The 24,923-nt window shown below is 38.3% G+C and overlaps 1 protein-coding gene across 1 annotated transcript in view; it reads left to right on the top strand.

The window, feature by feature from the left end:
* The window catches only part of PLCXD3 (phosphatidylinositol specific phospholipase C X domain containing 3), a 207,020-nt gene extending 194,245 nt beyond the window's left edge, over nucleotides 1-12,775 (top strand). The window contains exon 3 of the mRNA XM_029217280.1: nucleotides 12,235-12,775. Within this exon, the coding sequence (XP_029073113.1) occupies nucleotides 12,235-12,256 (22 nt within the window). The 3' untranslated portion in view covers nucleotides 12,257-12,775. The remainder of the gene's footprint in view (nucleotides 1-12,234) is intronic.
* Nucleotides 12,776-24,923: the final 12,148 nt, after the last annotated feature.

Here is a 24,923-nt window from a genome sequence, read left to right as displayed (position 1 = left end):
CTCTCTTTCTCTCCCCATTATGGGCTTGGGACAGATATCAATTCCAGTGACAGCCACCATGTCATTCTGAAAATCACTGCTCCCCTCTGAGGACCAAGGCTTTTTTGCTGGTCAAATTTATCTTCCTGGTTTTTCCTTCTCTCAAGAAATTATCTTAGGGATTTCCTTAGTTCTTATACAATAGGCCTCTGATAGACCCACCCTCCCAATTCTGTTATTTAGTTTCATTCTACATTCCACAGATGCATGTGGCCTAAAAGGACCAGCAGCTCCTGCCCATAGCCATCTCTACAAGATGGGCAAATGAGCAAACTGAGTAAGGGACTTTGTGTACAGGTACGTAGCTTCTCCTTACTGAGGTTCCTCCTTCCCCTGTCCACCACAAAGAAAACTTATTCCCTCACAAACAATCTGATGAACTTATTCACAATGAAGTATTGATATTACCAGGGCTTAAAATAGTGGCTTTCAAACATTTTTTACTTTAAAGACACATTTACAGAAAGGTTAAACTCACAAAACAGCATATTACAGATGGGAAAGGCCAATGGCTCTGTGCCCCCCTTCTATGAGTTCTCCTGGGTATTCCTACAGAAATTCCTAGGACTCCCCTGAGCTGCACTTCTCAAACTTTATTATGCCTACAATTACCAGAATCTTAATAAAATGCAGATTCTGATTCAGGAAAATGAGGATGGAGCCCCAGATTCTGACTTTCAAACAAGCTCCTAAATGATGCTGATCCTGCTATGGCAGGCATCCCACTTTGAGTAGCCAGGCTATGGAGCCCAACTTTAGAACAACTGCTAAGTCTTGACTTTTCCATGAGATTTATTTGGTGGGGGGGGGGGGGGTAAATGACCAAATCTTTAACTATAAAACAAACAGTTTGAGTGGAGGAATTATTATAGGAAAGAAGAAAACCAAGCCTCGTCAACCGAAAGCCACCAGTAACTACTTGTGGTCTTATGAAGTCAGGTTTATTTACCCATCGCAGTAAGAGAGACCAGGCGGAAGATGAAACATGGATTATCTCACCAAACTAAGGAAAACAGAGTTGTTACAGAGTTCTGTGCAGGGGTGGGCTTTAGATGAAATTTAAGTCTATTATGATAGGCTCAAAGCAAAGTAAGGCTGTGTAAAGGGTCTGGGCTGCAAAACAGGCCTAATGTCTTGGCCCTTCAAAGTTAATATAGCTGAGGAAGGCTGTGTGCAGAAACCCTGGATGTGAACTTCTGCTCTCAGGTTGTGAATTGAAGCTGATTTCCTGTATCAAAGTGACTTAGATCCTGCATGCATGAGTGAGATGTTTCATTCTTACTGATAGAATTTCCAATAGCCTTCATTACTCAAGAAGGGGGTTATTATGACACTTTAGAGCTGCAGTGTGTCCTTGAGAGAAGTATTTCCTGTTAACTTTGAAGAGCTGACTTTATCTATGCCTGTTATTCCAGCCTAATGAATGGCCAGGCAGATTTTACTTTCTTAGTCCAAGCTATTTTTTTTAATTTCTCAGTTCGTAAGTGACAGAAATACAACCCAAATTAATTTAAGCCAAAAGAAAAAAAAAAAGCGGGTACTTTTCAGGCTAATTGAAACTGAAAAAGTAGCTTTGGGGATAACTGTATCTGTGCTCTCATACAATATCATTAGGGCTTGATTTTTCTCCATCTCTCAGTTTTATTTGCCTCTGCATTGACTATATTTAAGTTGGGTTTTTTCACACTAAGGCAAGATGATCAAAGAGAATTTCTTTTTCTCAATAATTTGAACTGAAAGAAAATTTTGAGTCTCATTGGTCTGAGTTGGGCTTCACGTCAATTCCCAATTGTGAGAATGGATGGAGAATGGGGAAATGGCAGCTTACAAGGAAAATTGCAGTTCTGGACTAGAAGATGTGAGAAGTTGCTCTAGCCAAGTACAAACACAGATGTTCTTTACAGACTTTCCCAATACCCTGAAATCATGTCCTGTAGGGTGCACTGCTTTCCTTTATTCAAAATGTTGGCCTTTATTACTTTCAGTCTGAATTCCAGAGATGAGAGAGCAACAATTAATGCTAAGTATATTTTTAACTTTTATGTTTTGGGGTCTTTTTAAAAATCTTTTTTATCGTAAATAATTTCAAACTTACAGAAAAGTTGCCAAAATAATGGAGAAAACTTCCACGTACACTTTCCTCAGAGTCATTTGTCGATTAATATTTTTTCAATGTTCTAAAAATAGTGTGTTTTAAAGTATTATTCACATTCCAGAAGCAATTAAGATGTCATAACTGAAAACTTTAAAAATCTATATCCTTGGGAGGACCTTCAAGATGGCGGAGAAGACATGGAGATCACCTTCCTCCCCATAAATACATCAAAAATACACCTACATGTGCAACAACTCCTACAGAACACCTACTGAACGCTGGCAGAAGACCTCAGACCTCCCATAAGGCAAGAAACTCTCCACGTACCTGGGTAGGGCAAAAGAAAAAAGAAAAAACAGAGGCAAAAGAATAGGGAGGGGACCTGCACCAGTGGGAGGGAGCTGTGAAGGAGGAAAAGTTTCCACACAATAGGAAGCCCCTTTGCGGGCAGAGACTTCGGGTGGCCGAGGGGGGAAGCTTTGGAGCCATGGAGGAGAGCGCAGCCACAGGGGTGCGGAGGGCAAAGCAGAGATTCCCGCACAGAGGATTGGTGCCGACCGGCACTCACCAGCCCGAGAGGCTCGTCTGCTCACCCGCTGGGATGGGCAGGGGCTGAGAGCTGAGGCTCGGGCTTTGGAGGTCGGATCCCAGGGAGAGGACTGGGCTTGGCTGCGTAAACACAGCCTGAAGGGGGCTAGTGCACCACAGCTAGCCAGGAAGGAGTCCAGGAAAAAGTCTGGACCTGTGTAAGAGGCAAGAGACAATTGTTTTGGAGTACACAAGGAGAGGGGATTCAGAACACGGCCTAAATGAGCTTCAGATATGGGCACAAGCCACGGCTATCAGCACGGACACCAGAGATGGGCATGAAACGCTAAGGCTGCTATTGCAGCCTCCAATAAGCCTGTGTGCAAGCACAGGTCACTATCCACACCTCCCCTCCTGGAGCCTATGCAGCCCGCCACTGCCAACATCCCATGATCGAGGGACAACTTCCCCGGGAGAACACACAGCACACCTCAGGCTGTTGCAACGTCATGCCAGCCTCTGCCTCTGCGGGCTCACCCCGCAATCCATACCCCTCCCGCCCCCCAGCCTAAGCAAACCAGAGCCCCCTAATCAGTGACTTCTTTAACCCTGTCCTGTCAGGGGGAAGAAAAGACGTCAGAGGGTGACCTACATGAAGAGGTGGGGCCAAATCTAAAGCTGAACCCCAGGACCGGTGCGAACAAAGAAGAAAAAGGGAAATCTCTCCCAGAGGCTCAAGAGCAGCGGATTAAGTCTCCACAGTCAACTTGATGTACCCTGCATCTGTGGAATACCTGCATAGACAACAAATCATCCCAAATTGAGGTGGTGGACTTTGGGAGCGACAGTAGACTTGGAGTTTGCTGTATGTGACTGACTAGTTTCTGATTTTTATGTGTATCTTAGAATAGTTTTTAGCACTTATTATTCGTGGATTTGTTTATTGGTTTGGTTGCTCACTTCTTTTATTTTTATTACTTTATTTTTTTGTTTTAATAATATTTTCTTAATTTTTTTAATTTTAATTATTTTATTTTTTCTTTCTTTTTATTCTCCCAGTTCTTCTGGGCCGTGTGGCTGACAGGGTGTTGGGGCTCCAGCCAGCTGTCAGGCCTGAGCCTTTGAGGTTGGAGAGCCGAGTTCAGGACACTGGACCACCAGAACCTCCTGGCCCCATGTAATATCAATGGGCAAGAGCTCTCCCAGAGATCTCCAGCTAATGCTAAGACCCAGCTCCATGCAAGAACCAGCAAGCTCCAGTGCTGGACACCCCACTGAAAAGATCCAGCCTCATCCACTAAAACACAGGCACCAGCCCCCTCCACCAGGACGCCTACACAAGCCACTGAACCAACCTTAGCCACTGGGGGCAGACACCAAAAACAACAGGAACTACAAAACTGGAGCCTGCTAAAAGGAGACCCCAAACAGTAAGTTAAGCAAAATGACAACACAGAGAAATACGCAGCAGGTGAAGGAGCAAAGTAAAAATCCACCACACCAAACAGATGAAGAAAAAAATAGGCAGTCTACCTGAAAAAGAATTCAGAGTATTGATAGTAGAGATGATCCAAAATCTTGGAAATAGAATAGAGAAAATACAAGAAGTGTTAACAAGGACCCAGAAGAACTAAAGAGCAAACAAAAAACGATGAACAACACAATAAATTAAATTAAAAATTCTCTAGAAGGAATCAATAGCAGAAAAACTGTGGCAGAAGAACAGATAAGTGACCTGGAAGACAAAATAGTGGAAATAACTACTACAGAGCAAAATAAAGAAAAAAGAATGAAAAGAATTGAGGACAGTCTTAGAGACTTCTGGGACAACATTAAGTGCACCCACATTTGAATTGTAGGGGTCCCAGAAGAAGAAGAGAAAAAGAAATGGACTGAGAAAATATTTGAAAAGATTATAGATGAAACCTTCCCTAAAATGGGAAAGGAAATAGTTAATGAAGCCCAGGAAGTAGAGTCCCATACAGGATAAATCCAAGGAGAAACCCACCAAGACACATATTAATCAAACTATCAAAAATTAAATACAAAGAAAAAATATTAAAGCAGCAAGGGAAAAGCAACATACAAGGGAATCCCCATAACGTTAACAGCTGACCTTTCAGCAGAAACTCTGCAAGCCAGAAGGGAGTGGCAGAATATATTTAAAGTGATGAAAGGGAAAAAACTACAACCAAGATTACTCTACCCAGCAAGGATCTCATTCAGATATGATGGAGAAATTAAAACCTTTACAGACAAGCAAAAGCTAAGGGAATTCAGCACCACCAAACCAGCTTTACAACAAATGCTAAAGGAACTTCTGAGGCAGGAAACACAAGAGAAGTAACAAACCCAAAACAATTAAGAAAATGGTAATAGGAACACACATATTGATGATTACCTAAAATGTAAATGGATTAAATGTTCCAACCAAATACATAGACTGGCTGAATGGATACAAAACAAGACCTGTATATATGCTGTGTACAAGAGACCCACTTCAGATCTAGGGAAACATACAGACTGAAAGTGAAGGGATAGAAAAAGATATTCCATGCAAATGGAAATCAAAAGACAGTTGGAGTAGGAATTCTCATATCAGACAAAATAGACTTTAAAATAAAGACTATAACAAGAGACAAAGAAGGACACTACATAATGATCAAGGGATCAATCCAAGGAGAAGATATAACAATTGTAAATATTTATGCATGCAACATAGGAGCACTACAATACATAAGGCAAATGCTAACGGCCATAAAAGCAGAAATCAACAGTAACACAACTATACTAGGGGCCTAACACCCCACTTTTACCAATGGACAAATCATCCAGACAGAAAATTATTAAGGAAACACAACCTTTAAATGACACATTAAACAAGATGGACTTAATTGATATTTATAGGACATTCCATTCAAAAAAAACAGAATACAATTTCTTCTCAAGCATCTTTTCTGACCACAACGCTATGAGACTAGGTATCAATTACACGAAAAAAAAACTGTAAAAAATACAAACACATGGAGGCTAAACAATACACTACTAAATAACCAAGAGATCACTGAAGAAATCAAAGAGGAAATCAAAAAATACCTAGAAACAAATGACAATGAAAACATGATGACCCAAAACCTATGGGATGCAGAAAAAGCAGTTCTAAGACGGAAGTTTATAGCAATACAATCCTACCTCAAGAAACAAGAAAAATCTCAAATAAGCAACCTAACCTTACACCTAAAGCAACTACAGAAAGAAGAACAAAAAGAAACCCAAAGTTAGCCGAACAAAAGAAATCATAAAAATCAGATCAGAAATAAATGAAAAAGAAATGAAGGAAACAATAGCAAAGATCAATAAAACCAAAAGCAGGCTCTTCGAGAAGATAAACAAAAGTGATAAACCAATAGACAGACCAATCAAGAAAAAAAGGGAGAAGACTCAAATCAACAGAATTAGACATGAAAAAGGAGAAGTAACAACTGATACTGCAGAAATACAAATGATCATGAGAGATTACAAGAAACTCTATGCAAAAAAATGGACAACATGGAAGAAATGGACAAATTCTTTGAGAAGTACAACCTTCTGAGACAGAACCAGGAAGAAATAGAAATTGTAAACAGACCAATCACAAGCACTGAAATTGAAACTGTGATTTAAAATCTTCCAACAAACAAAAGCCCAGGACCAGATGGCTTCACAGGTTAATTCTATCAAATATTTAGAGAAGAGCTAACACCTATCCTTCGCAAACTCTTTCAAAATATAACAGAAGGAGGAAAACTCTCAAACTCATTCTACAAGGCCACCATCACCCTGACACCAAAACCAGACAAGGATGTCACACACACACAAAAAAAACTACAGACCAATATCACTGATGGACACAGATGCAAAAATCCTCAACAAAATACTAGCAAACAGAATCCAACAGAACATTGAAAGGATCATACACCATGATCAAGTGGGGTTTATCCCAGGAATGCAAGGATTCTTCAATATATGCAAATCAATTACTGTGATAGACTATATTAACAAATTGAAGGATAAAAACCATATGATCATCTCAATAGCTGCAGAAAAAGCTTTTGACAAAGTTCAATACCCATTAATGATAAAAACTGGCATAGAGGGAACCTTTCTCAACATAATAAAGGCCATATATGACAAACTCACAGCACACATCATTCTCAATGGTGAAAAATCCTCTAAGATCAGGAACAAGACAAGGATGGCCACTCTTACCCTTTTATTCAACATAGTTTTGGAAGTTCTAGCCACAGCAAACAGAGAAGAAAAAGAAATAAAAGGAATACAAATTGGAAAAGAAGAAGCAAAACTGTCACTGTTTGCAGATGACATGATACTATACATAGAGAATCCTAAAGGTGCCAACAAAAAACTACTAGAGCTAATCAATGAAATTGTTTAAGTTGCAGAATACAAAATTAATGCACAGAAATCTCTTGCATTCCTATACACTAGTGTTGAAAAATCTGAAAGAGAAATTAAGGAAACACTCCCATTTATCATTGCAACAAAAAGAATAAAATACCTAGGAATAAACCTACCTAGGGAGACAAAAGACCTGTATACAGAAAACTATAAGACATTGATGAAAGAAATTAAAGATGATACAAACAGATGGAGAGGTATACCATGTTATTGGATTGGAAGAATCAATATAGTGAACATGAATATACTACCCAAAGCAATCTACAGATACAATGCAATCCTTATCAAATTACCAATGGCAATTTTTACAAAACTAGAACAAAAAATTTCACAATTTGTATGGAAACACAAAAGACCCTGAATAGCCAAAGCAGTCTTGAGGGAAAAAAATGGAGCTGGAGGAATCAGACTTCCTGACTTCAGACTATACTACAAAGCTACAGTAATCAAGACAATATGGTACTGGCACAAAAACAGAACTATCAATCAATGGAACAGATTGAAAGCCCAGAGATAAACACACACATCTATGGTCAACTAATCTACGACAAAGGAGGCAAGGATATACAATGGAGAAAAGAAGTCTCTTCAATAAGTGGTGCTGGGAAAACTGGACAGCTACATGTAAAAGAATGAATTTAGAACACTCCCTAACACCATACACAAAAATAAACTCAAAATGGATTACAGACCTAAATGTAAGGCCAGACATCATCAAACTCTTAGAGGAAAACATAGGCAGAACACTCTATGATATAAATCACAGCATGATCCTTTGTGACCCACCTCCTAGAGAAATGGAAATAAAAACAAAAATAAACAAATGGGACCTAATGAAACTTAAAAGCTTTTGCACAGCAAAGGAAACCATAAACAAGATGAAAAGACAGCGCTCAGAAAGGGAGAAAACATTTGCAAGTGAAGCAACTGACAAGGGATTAATCTCCAAAATATAAAAGCAGCTCATGCAGCTCAACATCAAAAAAACAAACAAGCCAATCGAAAAATGGGCAGAAGACCTAAATAGACATTTCTCCTAAGAAGACATGCAGATGGCCAAAAAGCACATGAAAAACTGCTCAACATCTCTAATTATTAGAGAAATGCAAATCAAAACTACAGTTAGGTATCACTTCACACCAGTTAGAATGGGCATCATCAGAAAATCTACAAACAGCAAATGCTGGAGAGGGTTTGGAGAAAAGTGAACCATCTTGCACTGTTGGTGGGAATGTAAATTGATACAACCACTATGGAGAACAGTATGGATGTTCCTTAAAAAACTAAAAAGAGAATTATCATATGACCCAGCAATCCCACTACTGGGCATATACCCAGAGAAAACCATAATACAAAAAGACACATGCACCCCAATGTTCATTGCAGCACTATTTACAAGAGCCAGGTCATGGAAGCAACCTAAATGCCCATCGACAGATGAATGGATAAAGATGTGGTATATATATACAATGGAATATTACTCAACCATAAAAAGGAATGAAATTGGTTTATTTGTAGAGACATGGATGAATCTAGAGACTGTCATACAGAGTGAAGTAAGTCAGAAAGAGAAAAAAAATATCGTATATTGACAAATATATGTGGAACCTAGAAAAATGGCACAGATGAACTGGTTTGCAGGGCAGAAATAGAGACACACATGTAGAGAACAAACGTATGGACACCAAGGGGGGAAAGAAGTGGGGAGGGGGTGGTGTGATGAAATGGGAGATTGGGATTGACATATATAGACTAGTATGTATAAAATGGATGTCTAATAAGAACCTGCTGTATAAAAAATATAAGTAAAATAAAATTCAAAAATTCAAAAAAAAAGAAAAAAAGAATGGTAGAAAATATTTGCAAGGGAAGCAACTGACAAAGGATTCATCTCCAAAATACAGAAGCAGCTCATGTAGCTCAATATCAATAAAAACAAAGAACGCAATCCAAAAGTGGGCGGAAGACCTAAACAGACAGTTCTTCAAAGAAGATATACAGATTGCCAACAAACACATGAAAAGATGCTCAACGTTGTTAATCATTAGAGAAATGCAAAGCAAAACTACCAAGAGGTATCACTTCTCACCACTCAGAATAGCCATCATCAAAAAATATACAAACAACAAATGCTGGAGAAGGTGTGGAGAAAAGGGAGCCCTCTTGCACTGTTGGTGGGAATATAAATTGATACAGCCACTATGGAGAACAGTATTGGAGGTTCCTTAAAAAACTAAAAATAGAACTACCATACAACACAGCAATCCCACTACTGGGCATATACCCAGAGAAAACCATAATTCAAAAAGAGTCATGTACCACAATGTTCATTGCAGCACTATTTACAATAGCCAGGACATGGTAGCAACCTAAGTGTCCATCGACAGATGAATGGATAAAAAAGACGTGGCACATATATACAATGGAGTATTACTCAGCCATAAAAAGACATGAAATTTAGTTATTTGTAGTGAGGTGGATGGACATAGAGTCCATACTTCACATAGTGAAGTAAGTCAGAAAGAGAAAAACAAATACCATATGCTAACACATATATATGTAATCTAAAAAAAAAAAATGCTTCTGACGAACCTAGGGGCAGGACAGGAATAAAGATGCAGATGTAGAGAATGGATTTGAGGACTCAGGAAGGGGGAAGGGTAAGCTGGGACGAAGTTAGAGATTGGCATAGACATATATACACTACCGAATGTAAAATGGCTAGCTAGTGGGAAGCAGCTGCATAGCACAGGGAGATCAGCTCAGTGCTTTGTGACCACCTAGAGGGGTGGGATAGGGAGAGTGGGAGGGAGACGCAAGAGGGAGGAGATATGAGATATATGTATACGTATAGCTGATTCACTTTTTTATACAGCAGAAACTAACACAACATTGTAAAGCAATTATACTCCAATAAAGATGTTAAAAAAATCTGTATCATTGAAAACATTCATATAATAAAGTAGGTCTTCATTCAAAATGCACGATATTCCAAAGCACCACACGGAATATAAAAATAAAGCCAATGGCTCATATAAAAAGAAGAGGAAGGAAAATGTGAAAATGTATAAATTGTACATCTCTAAAATGTATAATATATTGCAGGATGTTAAGTATGCTGTTTTGTCTGGATAAGATGTGAAGTTTTTACTGTGGGGGAAGTGACAGGCAATTCTTCTGAAAGAGACTATTTTCAGAACAAGGGGGCAACATAGTCAAATTAATTCAATATTGGGAGAAATTTACAGCCTTGGTAGCACCAAATCATTTCTCCCTAATCAATGCTAATCACAGGAGATCCGGAAGTCATCAGCTCATTCCTGGGGTAACAGTTAAAACCATTAGCTAAACCTAATCTACCTGATTCCTGAGATAAAGCATTTCTGAATTAAGGAATTGGATAAAGTGGTGTGTGTGCCTGTTTGTGTGTGTGTGTTAATATTTAGGTGCTCCATTGGATTTTCTGCATAATATCATCTTAAAACTTTTATTAATAATTGAGTTGAAAACTTAGAGATATCCACATGTAATAAGATCCTCCACAAGGCCATATTTCCAAATTTTAGCTGCCATTTTAGCAGGTGCAATTTCTTATGACGCTGTAAGAAGAAAAAGCCCTTCCAAGTTGAAAATACCGTGTAAAAATAAGTTTTTAAGCTAACACTGAAAATATCAAAAATAATTAGCAGCCCATGGGGACAAAAGTGATTTTTGTCTTATTACCAGTGAATTACCAACACCTGCCATTACAAACACAATAGCTTAAAACAACAGATGTTTATCCTCTCACAGTTCTTCCAGAGGCTGTAAGTCTGAAATGAAGGTGTCGGCAGGGTTGGTTAATTCCTGGAGGCTACAAGGAAAAAACGTTTCATGCTTCTCTCTTAGATCACGGTAGTTGTAGGAAATTCTCTCGCATTCCTTGGCTAATGGGTGAATAATTCCAATCTCTTCTTCCTAGCTCACATTGCCTTCTCTATATTTATGTCTGTGTTGTCCTCTTCTTGTAAGGACACCAATCATTAGACATAGGTCCCACCTTAATCCAGTATGACTTCATCTTAAATAATTACAACTGCAAAGACCCTATTTCCAAACTAGGTCACATTCTGAGATTCTAGCAGACACTATTCAACCACTACCAATCAGTACATATCTTAAAGAAATGCTGGATTAGCCACTGTGTGTTAAAAAATATTAGCATATCATCCATCTTTCTTTTGAAAGATTCCTCTATAATTCAGTGGGCTAGTTGTTCAGTAAATATAATTTATATCAAAACAGTGTAAAATAAAATTCAAATTACTAGTATGTAATTTTTTTTTAAAAATCGACCTTTTTACATTGTTATGTAACTAGAAAAATGTTCTAGCACACTCTGCTCAACTAGTGTGTCTTTTTTCTATAACTCTCCTATTACAGGTCTCTGTAGACTTCTTCTCAAGTAGAATGATTACATGACCAATAATCCTGTTTTCCTTTTTTATCTACCATTTTTTGAAATGTTTCACTTCAAGAGATATAATAGACTGAGCCCTGTATTAATAGGCTTATAGAATGATATCCAAATAGAACAGGTTTATTGTATTGTGGTCCCATATAGATAATAATAAACCCTGGTGCATCCATCAGGATCAAACAAGGGGACAGAAACCACAGAATAATTTGAACAGAGAAATAATTAACTAATACAGGGGATTGAAGTAATGAAGTATTGGCTACCAATACTAGCAATGTTGAATGGTAAGCAGAATAAACCAGAGTAGAAGTATTCAGGGAGGGGTATCATAGAGAGCAGAACTTGGTGAGGTAAACAACTCTGCCCAATCAATTCCTCTATTTTCTATAGGCCACTGGGATGGGGCTAAAAGTGCGTTCTGTTTCTATCACTTAAAATGTTTTTAGCAACAACTCATCCATCTTTATGTCCAATTCCAGTGGACCAATAGATATCAGATCAATTCTGTGGGTTAGGGGTCAGGCATACCGTTTTTCCTTGCTTGGAATGCCTGCCTGAGAAAAAGATGAAGCAATTTTTCTCTGGTAGACATTCAGGGGATACTGGATATTCTGATGATGCAGGATTAATCCTAAGTTTTCTTCCTTCCCTCCAGGGCATCTACCAGAGAAGTATGAGCTAGAATGGCTATGCCCCAGGAAATTTTAAACTGATTAACTGCACACATATAGCATACAGAAGAAAGATCCTAAACTCTTCAGTCAATGGAAACAGACCCTTCATCGGTTAAAAACAGAGAAGAAGAATTTTCCACTAGTTACTAATGTGCTTAAGGAAGGCTTAAATTTTTCTAAGGTATAGAATTCTGGAGAATCTGCAAGTCAATATTCTAGCCAGCCAACATCCTAGGAATTAAAGAGCCTCACAGACCAGGAAGACCAAGACAAAGGAATTGAAGTAAAGAAAAAGAAAGCGAGAAATAAGGGATGGAGTGTGGGAAGAGAAAATTAACATTTATCCAACTTCTATTACCTGCCAGCCTTTTCATGCATGTTATTTTTAACCTTGGCAGCTGTGAAGTTGAAGAATCAGGACCTCTCAAAGGATAATAATGTTGAAAGCATTGCAAAATTTGTAAATAGGATTTCAACCCAGGGCTGCCTGACACCAAAGTTCATGTTCTTTGCAGTAAAATAGAAGGTGTAAGAGAGAAAGTAGAAAGTGTATTCTATTCCCAAGAGTCCTGAAATACTTGCTAATAACAACATGGTTACAATAAATATATGTAAGTTAAAAACACATTCCACGTGCCCTGAAACAGGCCAGACAATATGAAGTCTAACTTTGGTACCTCTTCATGCAATTTCTCTTAGCCATCCTTATTGAATTTGTTTGATTGTCTTGCATTTTCCATTGGCAGCTGCCTAGTGGTGTCTCTGTGATTAGCTATAACCTGTGTCTGCCCAACAAGTTATAAACACATATTTATTGAAGCACTCAAACAAAAGGACAAGGTCTGACTTGCCAGTGATGTGCCAACCTAGACAATTAACGAACACAAGTTTAGAATCACAAGATGTCTTCCTGTCTTGAGAAAAGCCCAGTAGAGACTGCTGTCTTCCTGTATGTGCTGTTTTCAAGTGTGAAGAACTTCTTACCAAGGCAGTTAAAAGGAAGGCAATTTTGCCAAAAAGAATAATGTGTAGTCCAATGCAAAGAAAAATGTGTAGTTCAATGTTTCACCTGTTTTCATCAGTTTAGCCATAGAGATGTCAATCATACACCCAAGCCTAAATTAAAAATTCAGAATCTCAAGAAATAGCTGAACTCTCAAAGAGAAGAGACAGTCATACATTCATGGAATTAATTTTTTAATTGAACACCCCTCTTTTCCAGGTACTCCCCCATATCCTATAGATATAGAGGTGAACCAGATATAAACATGCTTGTCCTCCCAGAAAAAAACTTACATTATAGCAAGGAAAAGTAAAACTAATTATTACACAGATAGTTACATAATCACAAATGTGATATGATATACGAAGTTAAAGTCACGATTTTAAGTGAATGTACATACAAAAGAATTACCTGACTTAATCTGGGCATCGTAGCAGGCTCCTAGAAGAAGTGATACTTTAATTGAGTTCTAAAGGGTAAGTAGGTGCTGGCTAGGGAAAGAGGGAGGAAGGTTCAGGGAGAGCTTGGGGAGCAGCATTAAGTGGAAGCATGGAATGCTTGGGTATCAGAAAGAATTCCAGTGAGGCTCATGAAGACTGAGGAGGAAGGCGGTTGAGATGGAGCTGAAGAGGTTATACAAGGTCTTGTGGACTGTGAGAAGCATTCCAGACTGTATTTTAAAGGCAGTCTCATGCCATTAAAGGATTTTAAGCATGAGAGGCAAGTAATCATAATTTTTGTTAAAAGATTTCCCTGGATGCCATATGGAGAATATATTGGAAGATCCAAATAAAAATATTTTGCAAAAATTCAGGAAAGAGATGATGATCGTTTGGACTAGAATAAAGGCAGTGGAGGTGGAGATAAGTAAGTGGGTTTAAAACACAGAATTTACGTGTCCAGAGCCTGTGCTCCGCAGCGGGAGAGGCCACAACAGTGAAAGGCCCGCGTACCGCAAAAAAAAAAAAAAAAAACCACAGAATTTAGTCTTTGACTCAATAGGAGGGTCAGGAAGAAAGAAGTCTAAGATTACTCACATGTTTGTAACTTGAGAAAATCAAGAAATTGTTGTGCTAACTATGAAAATGGAAGAGATTCCAAGATGCACACATTTGGAAAGATGGATCATTGGTTCAAACTTTGGGTATAATGAATTTTATTTTTTTTACATCTTTATTGGAGTATAATTGCTTTACAGTGTTATTTTCTGCTTTATAACAAAGTGAATCAGCTATAAATATACATATATCCCCATTTTTCCTCCCTCTTGCACCTCCCTCCCACCCTCCCTATCTCACCCCTCTAGGTGGTCACAAAGCATGGAGCTTATCTCCCTGTGCTATGCAGCTGCTTCCCACTAGCTATCTATTTTACGTTTGGTAGTGTATATATGTCCATGCCTCTCTCTCACTTCGTCCCAGCTTCCCCTTCCCCTCGCCCACGTCCTCAAGTCCATACTCTACGTTGACATCTTTATTCCTGTTGTGTCCCTAGGTTAATCAGAACCATTTTTTTTTAAGATTCCATATATATGTGTTAGTACACGGTATTTGTTTTTCTCTTTCTGATTTACTTCACTCTGTATGGCAGACTCTAGGTCCATCCACCTCACTACAAATAACTCAATTTCGTTTCTTTTTATGGCTGAGTAATATTCCATTGTATATATGTGTCACATCTTCTTTATCCATTCATCTGTTGATGGACACTTCAGTTTCTTCCATGTCCTGGCTACTGTACCCTGAGAAAACCATAATTCAAAAAGAGACATGTACCACAATGTTCACTGCAGCACTATTTACATAATGAATTTTAGACACTCTGTGATGGGGTGGGTAGCTCTTGAGTAGGCAGCTGGGTGAACTGGCTGAAGACAAAAATTGAAGAACAAAGTGACCTTCTCTAGATGTATTTAGGAAGAGAACCTGGATTGAAACAAGGCCCCCTCTCAATTATTAAGGCTATATAGGATGATGACAGCAGGACACAGACATGAGCAAATGAGATACCATTAATGGATATCTTCTGTGAAAAGTATTCTCCTCCTATGTGGGACCTCAAGTTAACTTTTATCTTTTGTGACAAGTATTCTCCTCCTATGTGGGACCTCAAGTTAACTTTCCTGGCCAACTTTAATCCAATCTCATGTAAGTGGCTTCCTTGTGTTTCAGTTCTATTGGGATAGGATTTGAGCCATCAACAAATGGGAGTGAAGAAGTGAAAGGAACATTGTCAAGAACTTTATTCCCCTAAGAAATGGTAAAGGCTAAAATTTCAAGTATAAAAGAATATATTCATAGATGAAAATTTCACAATATAGATTAAACAGAAACCAGAGGCTAATATCAAGAAAGAGAACATAGTTCCTCAAGTATAAATTCTCAACACTGACCTAGCAGTATATAGGGTATTTTTAAAATACTTGCTATACATCATGTTTATTATTAATCAAAGGTAATTAAACATAGATGAAAGATATTTAAGTATTAAATGGTATAGATTTAAAAATCAGGCTATGCTCAAACATATGGTGTATTTTATTTGTTCAATTAATACTTGCTGAGTAACCATTTGACAGACTCTGTATTGTATCTATATCTGAGGATACAAAGATGAATAAAATATTAGTTTCATTATGGAAAGCCAAGTTTGGAGGGGAAAACAGATGAATATCAAATAATTACAAGCATAATAAATACACATTTCCATGGGAACATGTAGATAGAATCAAATTAGTGGGGGAAGGGATATCGATTGAGGTTAATATTAAAAGGTAAATATGCCAAATGGAAAATGGTGGAGAGGTTTGACAAATGTGGCATGACAAAAGAATGGAAGAATCGAAGAATGAAAGACTGTGGTGGGTTCAGTGACCGATATACAGGTGTATGGTGGAAACTGGTAGAAGAGTCTGGAACGATGGATTGGAGCTTTGTGTACTGTGCCATGGGGTTTATCTTGCAGGTAATGAGCGAGGATATGACCTATTCCCAAGAGGGAGATGAGCCATATTCCATCAGGAGACCTAGGTCTGGATACTGGTTGAACAGAATGTTACCTGAGTAGTCATAGGAGTATAACAAATTATGTTCAAAAGAGAACACAACTGCTACAAAGGCAAATCTGTCAAGTGTGAGGGGTAAGTGCTCTAAATGAAGTCAAGAGTATCATAAGTCAAGTGGCTGCAGGAACAGGTGAATAACAAAAAGCAGGGGTACGGTAAAATCAAGGGTCCCAAGGCCTGGAGAATCAACGATTTGTTGGTTTTTGGCTAGGACATGGATGAGTTGCCTTGGTTAAAAGGAATCCCGATGGGGGAGCTCTCACACAGGGAGACACTGATGGTTGTTGAGCAAGGGCCTAGCATAATCAGAAGGTATTTTAGAAGGATTGCACTGGGGCATGGTGAAAGACAGAGTGGAGATATAGTAAACAGGGGTCAGCAAAGCATTCTTTCGTGACAGTGAAAGAGACTTTGATGAAGGTCTGAGCTAGGGCAATGTCCATGAGCAGGAGTCGTTTGATCAGTAAGGGGAAAGATAATGTGATGCCAGGGTGGCTGCTCAAACTTCAAGGTCATTTGCAGGGTGGGTAGACTTTAGCTTGACAGTGAAGAATGGAGAAGGGACTCCATACAGGAGGGAAGGACAGCAGAACTTTTTCCAGAAGAGCAGATTTGGCAGACTCAAGCCTGACCCCATCCGGCATTTTGATATTCATGTCTGGTTCCTGGTATGAGCTCCATCTCTTGGAAAGAATTTGTAAGTGGCCTCAGCACCATACTTGTTATTGTCCAGTGGCCCCCTGCATCAGTCACCTTTAGTTTTAGTACAACAGCCTACAGTTGGAAACCAATACAAAAAGAGCTTAGCTGTGGGATCAAGTTTATTTAGGAGTCTAAAAAGATATTTCCTGAGGTTCTCACTATCCATTCTCTCCATCTCCACAGGATATGAACTCTTCTCAAATGTAGCTGAACTTTAACACAGGATTATGCACCATGGTGTAGTGGAAAGAACTTGAGCTTTGACCACATATTTAGCTAAGTGATTGATGAAAATTACCTTACAACAGAGGATGACTGTCTGTCAAAAGAAAAAATGATATGGCTTAAGTACCTGCACATCGAGTTGCAGTGGCTTCCGTGGAGACGTTCTTCAGACTGGTCACTGCTTTTTAATGATTCCACTGACGTCAGATGGTGTCTAGTGCAACCAGCTATTTTTATGTATCAACTGAAAATGCAGCAGCTATCTCTCCTCTGAATTAGATCACAGAGCAGCAATGAAACACATGCCTCCGCCGTAAGGTAGATGAACAGGCACTTCTGGGTTATGTTAGAGAGAATATGACTTTTTCTCCATCTGCCCTGAAGCAGTGGTTGCAGTTGTCAATTGTACAAATCACCGGGTGCTTTTTCTTGAAGTATTTGTAAGGAAAGAAGAAAGGGAATATATTGCTCTGTTGATCTAAGCGTAACTGCAGGAAAGCTGAGCACAGTACACAGAGCAAACCAATCTTAAGGAGAGAGAGCAGCAAGACTGTCAATGCCAGACAAGGAAAGGAGTGAGCATAAAATGGTTCGTGTCCTTCTCTCGATCCTAATGCTGTTTCCCTTGATGAAAAGGAAACTAGATGATCAGGTTCTGGGCCCGAGAACTCCGAGGGGCACCTTCTGTGACTTGAGACTATGGTTTCCAAAGCTGAACTGAATATATCCAACTGGATGTATTCTGATGCAGACATTACTGAAAATACCTTCTGCTGTTACCGTACAGTAATCTCTGGACTAGGAAATCTTACTCATAATCACACAGAAGCAGCACAACTACCATTGCTATTCTAAGCAGAATTCCCAGAGTAGCTTTGAACATATTTTCATGTGCTTCATATTTTGAGCAGAAATAAAGCAAACGATGATCAACAAACATCACATGATGCATATTCAAGAAAAGTTTCTTAACCATAATAACAGAGACCATGTAGTAGATGTTTAAATTTCCCTATATAAAATTAGTTTCTTGTACATAGAAGTTTGTTGGTTGCAGAAGGTAGAAGTTCGTTATTTTCTAAAATTGGGGAGTGAGGTGGGGGAGGAATAAATATTCAAATTCAAAACCATCAACTTTTTGTGATTATGTTGCTTTCCCAGATAAGTACAGGCATTTCAGCAAGACCCTTTGTTTGCTGGGCTGTATTATACGACGGCACTTTATAAATTCTGAATTTTAAATTGCAGACAATAATATCAGCTCTCAAATGTCAGACATCATGATGAATTGGCTCTTCAACTTCTCAGGCCATTCACTTTCTTTGTTTCCAAAATGTCAAGTGTAAAGGCTCCTGATAACAAAGCTGTGCAAAGCATGTTTTTTTTTTGTTGTTTGTTTTGTGTGGTTTTTTTTTTGCATCAATCATAGTACTTAATGGACAATCCTTCCAAAGCTTGTTTCTCATATGCAAAGGCCTGTGCTCTTTGCCTGATATTCTAATTGTTCAAACTGAGTCAGCTTTTTTTTTTTTTTTTGCGGTATGCGGGCCTCTCACTGTTGTGGCCTCTCCCGTTGCGGAGCACAGGCTCCGGACGCGCAGGCTCAGCGGCCATGGCTCACGGGCCCAGCCGCTCCGCGGCACGTGGGATCTTCCCGGACCGGGGCGCGAGCCCGTGTCCCCTGCATCGGCAGGCGGACTCTCAACCACTGTGCCACCAGGGAAGCCCTGAGTCAGCTTTTAAGTAAATTAATCAATAAAATCCAACCCCCCTCAATTTAGCACATTTGAAATGATTGATTTCCCCCACTTGTATAGTACTAAAATTTGTGTTAAAAAATGTCTATCCAATCCTTAATTAAGCTCTTATTTTTAATTTGTCTTTTGTTCCAGGCACACAGATGTCCATTTGCCCTTTTGGAAAGTGAAGGTAGGGCAGCTAAAAAAGGAATTTCAAGGCTCATGAATTTTTCTTCATTAACATCTGAATTTAGCAAAACTGACATCAGAATTGCACCTTATACTTCATGGAATGTTCCTATAAAAAACTATTAAAAACTGGACAGTTATACCTTTTTTTTCTATTTTCATCAAAGCTCAAACATAAATACTCATTGTTGAAAAGTGCAGAAATTAAACATAGATTGTTTGATTGGTTGTTGATTTATTTATAAAGGTACTCGTCTATTCACTCATTCAACACATATTTATACAGTAGCTACCAAGTTCTAAGCATTAGGCTAGGTAAGAAATACAAGGATAAATAAAGCACAGTTTCTGGCTTTGAGGAGTGGAATTTAAGGTGGGAACAGGCTATACCATAGCCATAGCCATATTGAGCAAGAGCTCAGTAGGTCCAAGGCTACTCATTTCTTCTTTCCAGACATGACTTTGAAATTAAGTTCCTGAATTTCTGAAAATGAATATTACACAATAATTCTTGAAAAATGTACCTAAACTATAATCTAACATAGCTCTGAAGGTCCCTCTTTGCTTAGGTCACATTACCTTTCCGCTTTTACCCTTGTATTCAGTGATGTTTCCCCTATAACATGAGGCAAGGCACAGCGCCCTTATACTTTCCATAATATAGACAAATACAGATTCCTAACAGTGATCCTCAGGAAAAAATAATTGCACGTATTGCTACATTTTCAGCAAATTACTTCTCCATTTTCTGTTTTATCTCTCAGGAAAATGAGTTGGCATTCTAGTCAATTCTTATAACGGTCCTGAGCTTGCCTTTTATTACAGAGGGCGCACATAACTTTCAGATGGCTTAACTGATAAGCAAAATCATCAACACAGTAGACTCAAAAACCCTTCCTCCATATTGGCAACAGAAGAAAATAAATATAGTCATATTATATATGCATCAAATATCTCTAGAAATATACACAAGAAACTGGTAACATCAATTTCCTCCAAGATTGGGACCTGGGTGGCTTAGAGGCAGTGACTGTAGGAACATTTTCACTATATATCTTTGTAAGCCTTTCAAACATTTGAAATGTGCATGTATTACATATTTAAACACACATACACACACAGAAATGCTAGAGATTAGAAACTTCTCAGCCCCACTAAACAGAATATTCTCACTTAGTTTCAGGACCCATCACTGATGTGGCTCTCTAAACCAGAGGTCCTGAAATTCTATGATTTCCTCTCCCCGGTCAAGCCAGCATTCTCTTCTTCATTCCATTTTCCTTTTCTGCACCATCTTGTTCAGCATCTTAAATGCCGACAATTTCTAACTTTCTATTTGCCACTACCCTCTACCCCTACCCCCTCTCTCCTCATGCCCAAGGTAGTTCAAAGTCTCTGAGAAACTGCCTTTGTTAACTAAGTCAGGGGAACAATATTTTTGAGGACTGCAGGTGATCTATGAACACTGACTTCTCCTACCCTGTATTCCTGTCCCTGCTCTCCATATAGAAATATATTTTTCTAATAAAATAAGTTAAAATTCAAGTGGCTATATGAAAAATATATGTAAGTTTGTCAATTCTTGTCTGACTATCTCCACAATGACCTGTGATCTCAGAGGAGGTCACAGATCTGTGAGCCTCCCAGGTGCAAAGGTGACAAAAACATACATTGTCTTGAGAAGTGAGGTCGGCCTCACCCACCTGTCCCCAAGATGTCAGAAAGGAAAGATGCTGTCTTCTTCCAGGTTAAGGACTTTCTGAGGCCATGTAATTTATTCCCGATTTCCAACAACCAGAGAGTAACCTAAGAAAGTATTTTTTTCCTTCCTACATTAAAAAAAGTACCTACGTTTCTCTTCATTAAGTTCCTTTTATAAAGAATACTGCTATCTTTGCCTGACTGAGTTCAGGTACTTAACTGTTACATCTAAAATGACATTTTATATGAAATATTAGTCATATATTTCAAGAAAGAATTACTTTTCTTTTAAGTGATACTCTATTTTGAGTGAGTGCCAGAGATAGCAAATCTAGAATGCAGAGTAAATCTGTTATAATAATCCATGACTGTGTCACCTTTTCAGATCTTGTTCTATACTTGATGCTTTCCTTTGAAAGAGCGTTGGTTGGTGTCTTTTGTTAGAATTTAGTCTGTTGCTAGGAAATTAAGGACAATATAATTTATCACTAAACTGGGTCTGTTGTATTTAAGTGTTAAAACTCTTAACAGGACATACCATAGGACATTTTTATAGAATGTCTTGAACTCTTACTTAAAATATGTATTGTGTGTTTTTATATCTTGTCTCTCAAAATATGCTACACGCCAAATCTTATTTAATCCACAGCATCTGCCTCAGTGTCTTCAAGAAATGGTTGAATAATAAATAACTTGAAAAACTAGAGTCAAGAAACCACAGGGAGGGAGAAAGATATAGTCTGGAGGAGAAACATTTGGGCCAGTACGAATAAACCATTTTCTTAAGGATTAGTATCCTCAATGGAAAATCACTTGACTGTAAAAAATAACTTAAGAAGTTTCACTTTATTTACAGAGGAAAATAGTCTAGCTACTTTGACAAGTGAAACTGATTATTTATTAAATATGCATAATTAGTTCAAAGGAAAAGTAAACTACTGTAGTTCTCAACTCATAATCAATTAAAGCAACGGATCTAAGGAGGCAGAAGAATTTTTAGAAAGGAAAAATAAGGGGGAAAAAAGCAGGACAGATTAAGGGAGAAAATTAATGAAGGGAGTAAGAGGCAAGAGTGTGAAGGACAGAAGTGAAGATTCAAAGGGGTGTGATTTCCAAGATGTTGGTTGGTTGTACGTTTTTATTGTTTATTTTGGGTTGTGAAGCTCAGGGTAAATTATTATTAATCAGCTTAGGAAGCTCTTTGATACTTTAAATGATAGTTTTTACATTTCCTTAGTGATGAATTAGTTCTTTGATTGATATTCAGTGCTCATGTACTTGACTATTGCATGGTTAGCTGTGGCATTCCACCACTGAAATATGGTAACGGAGAAACACAGCAGGCATTCCTATGAAATCACCCCAAGAATCAACCTATCCTGAGAACTAGCTGTCCATGACCCCTGACAGGCTCCTTCCCCAAATCCAGATTCTGGAGGCTTCTATGTTCGAATTAAGACTATTCTGAACTAGAAGAATGGAAAAACTCAACATTTTTCTCAATGAGAGAAGCAGTATCAATTGAAGATTGTTACTCTAATAATAATAATAATACCTAACACTTATTAAATGACTACCATGTATTTACTTATAGATGCTGTGATTTGCCTTTTACATTCATCATCTCATTTTCACTGCTACGATCCTAAAAACAGACCATGGGCCAAAGGTAGCCCAATGCAGGTATGATGCCTACAAAACCTGCTACATGCAATCACAACTGCCATCCAGCTGTGCTGTTCAGTGGAACTTGAATATGCAAGTTCACCTTGAATATGCAAGGGTAACTTTGGGAATAAGGACCAAAGAGAGCTTTACCTCTCTGTATTTGAGAGCCGAGAAGCCAGCAATATTGTATGGGGCTGAGAAGGGATTAGATGAAGTAGAAATGAGAATGAGGCTGCCAAGAAACTGTCCCCAGTGGCATGGTGGCTTAAGGACTTTTATCCCAAAGATGTCTACAGTTTAATGTGAACTTGTTTATTGTATGTGATGTATACTCTGATATAATTCAGGAAAGTCTTCTACACAAAATTACCTTGTATGGGAGTCTATTTATTTTTGTTGGTTCATTTTGTGAAGTGGGGGGTTGCATTTTTTCGTGTATGTGGAAAATAAGGGAAATATCCGTGTCCTACCTCAGAGTCGACACAGTAGGAGAGGAACAACATGAGCAAGACAGCAATCCAATTCATAAAATCAGGGCCAACAGTGGAAGCACATGTCCAAAGCCAGAAGTGACCATGAGAGCACAAGTCCCTCTGGGGCTCATGACTATCTTGGAAAGGGCTCTGGTCATCCACAGTCCAGGGAATGGGGCCCAAATCAATCCTTTTTAGATCTAAAAGGATAGGAAGAACTCCAGATACACAGACTACATAAATATTTACTTTGAACAAAGCACTTTCCCTACAATTAAGTTATTACACAGACCGCAGGCAAAAGTTTTGTGTGTCTATTGCCTGTTAGAAGGCTATGTATTGATTACATCTCCTGAATAAAAACTAGATTTCTGTTTTCCCTATAAGAACTTCATTTTTTTTTAAGTAGGTTGGTCCCTAGAGAACTGATCACTTGAACTAGAGTAACACATTATATACGTAATTATTTCTCTGGAGCTTCAGCATTCATTTCTCCTAAACTCCCAGAGACCTTGGCTAAGCGGGTGTACATGCACCAATATTTTGGGGTCAAAGGATTATGTTCTCTTGTCTCTGGTGACGTATTTCTATAGAAACCCTATTTGAATTTTCTGTAAAATGGTCGTTGAAGACATTGTGCATTTTTTTATTCTCTGTCTGTGGCAGAGACAACCAGTTGCTTATCAGATATTTTTAGTTGTATTCATTACTACCCAGAAGAAGACTGCATTTCACAGCCAACCCTACCTTCCTATGTGATGTGGCATGTGACTAAATTCTAGCCAATAAAATAGATGAGGAAGTGTTTGGTGAGACTTCCAGAAAGCTTTCGTAAATGGGAAGAGACAAATGTGTTTTGTGCCTTACTCCTTCTTGCTGACAGCCTGAAACTCAGATGTGATGGTTGGTGCTCCAGCAGCTATCTTGGACCAAAAGATGAAAACCATACATCTTGAGGATGATGGATCAGAAAATAGGAACCTGAGCCCTTGGTGACACCATAAGAATTCTCCAAGTAAGCCTGGGATTCACTATGTCTGACCTTACTTTACATAAGACAGAAATAGCTGCTAATTTGTTTAAACCATTTTTATTTGAGTTTCTCCTGTTTTATACAGCAAATCTAACTGCCTGTCTCTTATATTAGGATATGTATCATAAGTTTCTGTAGCACTGTTAACAAGAAAGACTACCTCTTCCCTAATAGGTTTACTTCATATCTCACTCTTTGCTCTTTTTGGCCTGGTCTACTAGGATAAGCAGAGATGGATTTAGTGGTTGTTTGCAGTAATGACACTTGTCCTAGACTGCTGGTATAATGATTGCCATCCCCTCCCTCCACCCCCAGCCTGACCCATTCCCACATCTCTGGTAGTTTACCTCCATTTGAATAGTCCAGTTGCATATCTTTATAAACTTCTTGAAAAGTGTTTTTTAAAAAACATAATCAGAGGATTTAGTATAGTCTGCTGATTAGGTGACAATGCATTTAAAAAAGGACTAATATAGGAAAGGGCAACTGTGACTTAAATCATTGATATTTAAATCCTAAAACTACTTAGTCGTTCTTATTTGAAACAAATCAAAGCCAAACAAAAACTAAAAACTCTCTCTCTCTCTCTCTCTCTCTCTATATATATATATATATATATAAACATTTATGTAGTAAATATATATATACTTACAATATATACTTACAATATGTATATATTTACAAAAATAATACAGATTATAAATAAATATAGTTCTTATGCCATTGCTTCCTTTGCACACATAGAACTCAGGAACCTGATACATGGCTACTTACAGGTACTAAATTAATTGGTGTTGGATATGAACTTTTACAGCAATAGTTGGTAAGTGGCAGAGCCAGGATCTAAACCCAAGACTGTGTACATCTCAAGCC

The sequence above is a fragment of the Monodon monoceros genome, unplaced genomic scaffold (genome assembly GCF_005190385.1).
Source record: "Monodon monoceros isolate NGI ecotype Baffin Bay Population unplaced genomic scaffold, NGI_Narwhal_1 Super_Scaffold_12, whole genome shotgun sequence".
NCBI lineage: Eukaryota > Metazoa > Chordata > Mammalia > Artiodactyla > Monodontidae > Monodon > Monodon monoceros.
The sequence above is the reverse complement of the archived record's forward strand: the minus strand, read 5'-3'. Positions and strand labels throughout refer to the sequence as shown.